The 2,889-nt window shown below is 42.9% G+C and overlaps 1 protein-coding gene across 1 annotated transcript; it reads right to left on the reverse strand.

Moving 5' to 3' along the window:
• Window positions 1–1,617: 1,617 nt before the first annotated feature.
• l(1)sc (lethal of scute) lies at window positions 1,618–2,664 on the reverse strand. The gene has a single exon (XM_017139937.2). The coding sequence runs from the start codon at window positions 2,609–2,611 to the stop codon at window positions 1,796–1,798; it is 816 nt and encodes a 271-aa protein (XP_016995426.2). The 5' UTR covers window positions 2,612–2,664; the 3' UTR covers window positions 1,618–1,795.
• Window positions 2,665–2,889: the final 225 nt, after the last annotated feature.

The following is a 2,889-nucleotide window of genomic DNA, read 5'->3' on the forward strand; positions in this document are numbered from 1 at the left end:
TTTTTTTTTTTTGAAACAGTGAGCTAAGATTGCATAAAATTCCGGAGCGAGCCTATTAAGGGACATTGGCTTAGCCTGGTATTTTGACACCTATGCCAAAAACCGGACAGGTCCTGAATCTAGAAATCCCGGATCTCTTTGGGATTTTCAGCGCTAAGCTTCTTTTGATATCCGGTAACAATGGGCCTCGTCTTCGTTTCGTTTCCTGGTTTTATCTTAAGCTGACATACAATCACATTTCGCATTGTCCTCGTCCACTACCTATATATGTATGTATGTATATTCTTTGCCTCCTTCCTCTTCCTTATTTCTTATTCCATTTCTTTTTTTTTTTTTTGAGGAAAAATATTGGAATTTTGGGCAAGACGATATGCTTCCTGTCTTTATAAAACATCCTCCTCCTCGGGGGATCATTGCTCTCGATCCTTGGCGTTCAATTTCCCTTTCTGCCTTTCCTTTTCCCTACATTTAAATGCGATGTCTGCACACGTGTCCAGCGCAATTGGCAATTTGCATAATGTGGGCGTGGTAGATGTGACATTCCTGCATATTTCAACATCTTGTGGCACACGCCCGAAAGTTTGTTTTTACGGGGTGGGTTTACTACTAGTTCTACTATAATATTCAGGGGTTAGCGGAAGTGCATTTCACGGCTCGTCGTCCAGTTTGATAATAATAAAAAAAAAAATAAAAAGCGCTATATTGCGCGGGGTGCGCCAGCCACGTGGATCGATCTACGAGTCCTGATCCTTGGACTGCCAGGAGCAAAAGCAAAAGCAGGACCAGGACCACTTCATCCTCTCAGGCGTGACTGCCTATTTCCGGGCAATTTGAAAACTCGTTAGGGAAACGAAACACGAAAATTAAAAATATTCGCTGTTGTTTCCGGTCGGGTGTTGAATTCCTTGTGGGTTAGGTTGTCATGGTTTTGTATTTTCTGCTGCTGAATTTATAGTGAGTCATATCCAGGCTCTCTCTCAAACTTACTAGACTAGATGATTCGACAATTTGGTGGGGGGAACAACCATATATTATGCAATTCGTATTGCCTAGGCACTTGTTTTAAGTACTGCTGGCATGGCATGTCCATTAATAATCCTTAGATCTGTAGATAATATGCCTGCGGAACTCAAGAAGTAGTTTGCATATTCCATATTTTCTTCTTATTTCTCAATAGGTAAGGACGGGTAATTGGGTTTCTAAAAGTAATGGTTCTGCTTTTTCAAGCGTAGGACATATTTTTCAAGATCCTAAGTTTAATACATCGGAACATTTTTTTATATTTCATTATTATTATTATTTTTTTAAAAACTGTGGATTTTCTTTTGCTTGTACGTTAAGAAAAAAACATTTTTTGATTTTTAAAGTCAAAGAATATTTCTAAAGTTTTTTTTATATATTTTCTTTTATGTTGGGCTGTAAAACCTGTAATAGAAAGTGATCCTCAGCACATCATTTTGAAGAACCTGAAACGGTAGAAACTTTTCCTTTTTTCCTCTTCGCATTTCAATAAAAAGATTGTGTTTGAATTTTTGTTTTGATATTGTTTGTTTGTTTTTATTTTAGCCTTAAAACTAGTTAGTTTAGTGTCTTCCATGCTTATAACAAACTTAGAACTATGAAAAAAATATATGTTTTATATCATTGTCTTCCATGGGGTCTTAAACTAGTGTCAAAAAAAAATGAGGGGGGTTTTAGAATCTCACTAAGGCAACAATTTGAGTTATTTACAATTTGTACAAGTTTTTTGGTTTTTCTTTTTTAGGGTTAGGCATATTCGTTGAGATCCACTCATTTACTGCTCCTGCCAGGATGAAATGTAGTCGAGGAGCTCCTCATCGTCGGGCTGCTCGTCGCTGAAGCTGTCGAAGGACTCGAATTTCAGATCCTGTTCGGGCAGCTCCTGCTTGACATAGCCACCGCCGGAGATTTCGGATCCGGAATACGACGAGGGCGTTGGCGAGGCGGAGTGATAGGAGTGAGCAGCGGGCATAGAGTTCTTCAGTTGGTTAAGGAGAAACTCCTGCGGACTGCTATCCAAACTATCGTTGTAATCGTTGTACGAGCTGCTGCCATCGTTGCTGCTCTCATCGGCCGAGTTGTAAATGTGACGAGTGCTAGTTCCAGTGCCATCGTCCAGCATGTCCTGCAGTCCACGGATATATTCGACGGCAATGCGCAGGGTGTCCACCTTGGAGAGCTTCTTGCTGGCACCGCGTCCTCCGTTCGACAGCGAATTGATCACCGTTTGTGGCAAATGCTGGCGAAGATTGACGAACCCATTGTTCACCTGCTTGACACGATTGCGTTCGCGGGCATTTCGCCTGGCCACCGAAGGCAATTGCTCGCCATAGGGCATATTATTGTAGTTGAACTTCTTCTGCTTCTGCGAGGAGGACATAATCGGTCCAATGTTCGATGATTGCTGCTGATTCTGCAATTGGCTGGTGCCCAGCGGCATTTTGGGGGCAATCAGCTGGTGTTGCTGCTGCTGCTGAATCTGGTGATTCTGATTAAAGTTGCTCTGGTGCTGCAGCAACATGTTGCTGATGTTGCCGTTGGTCAGCTGATAGTGCTGCTGCTGGAAGTTGCTGCTGCAGATGCTCGTCATGGTAATCCTTGCGAGAGATAGTTTTTAATAGTTGGAGATGTTGACTGTGTGGAATCAGATTCCGCAATGATATTCTACCGTCCTGGTTTAGGGCCTTAAATACCCAAAAAGGGGCAGAGAGGTAGCTGAGGCGCGCCGGCAGAGGCAGCGACTTCGGCAGAGAGGAGCAACAGGGGTTGAAGAATCGAATCCTGGCTACCTGCCCACGAAAAACCCGAGTCCCCGGGTCCCCGAGTCCCGAGTCCTTTGCGCACAAGTGATCGTAATAATATTTCCCT

Source organism: Drosophila takahashii, chromosome X (assembly GCF_030179915.1).
Source record: "Drosophila takahashii strain IR98-3 E-12201 chromosome X, DtakHiC1v2, whole genome shotgun sequence".
NCBI classification, from domain to species: Eukaryota; Metazoa; Arthropoda; class Insecta; order Diptera; family Drosophilidae; genus Drosophila; species Drosophila takahashii.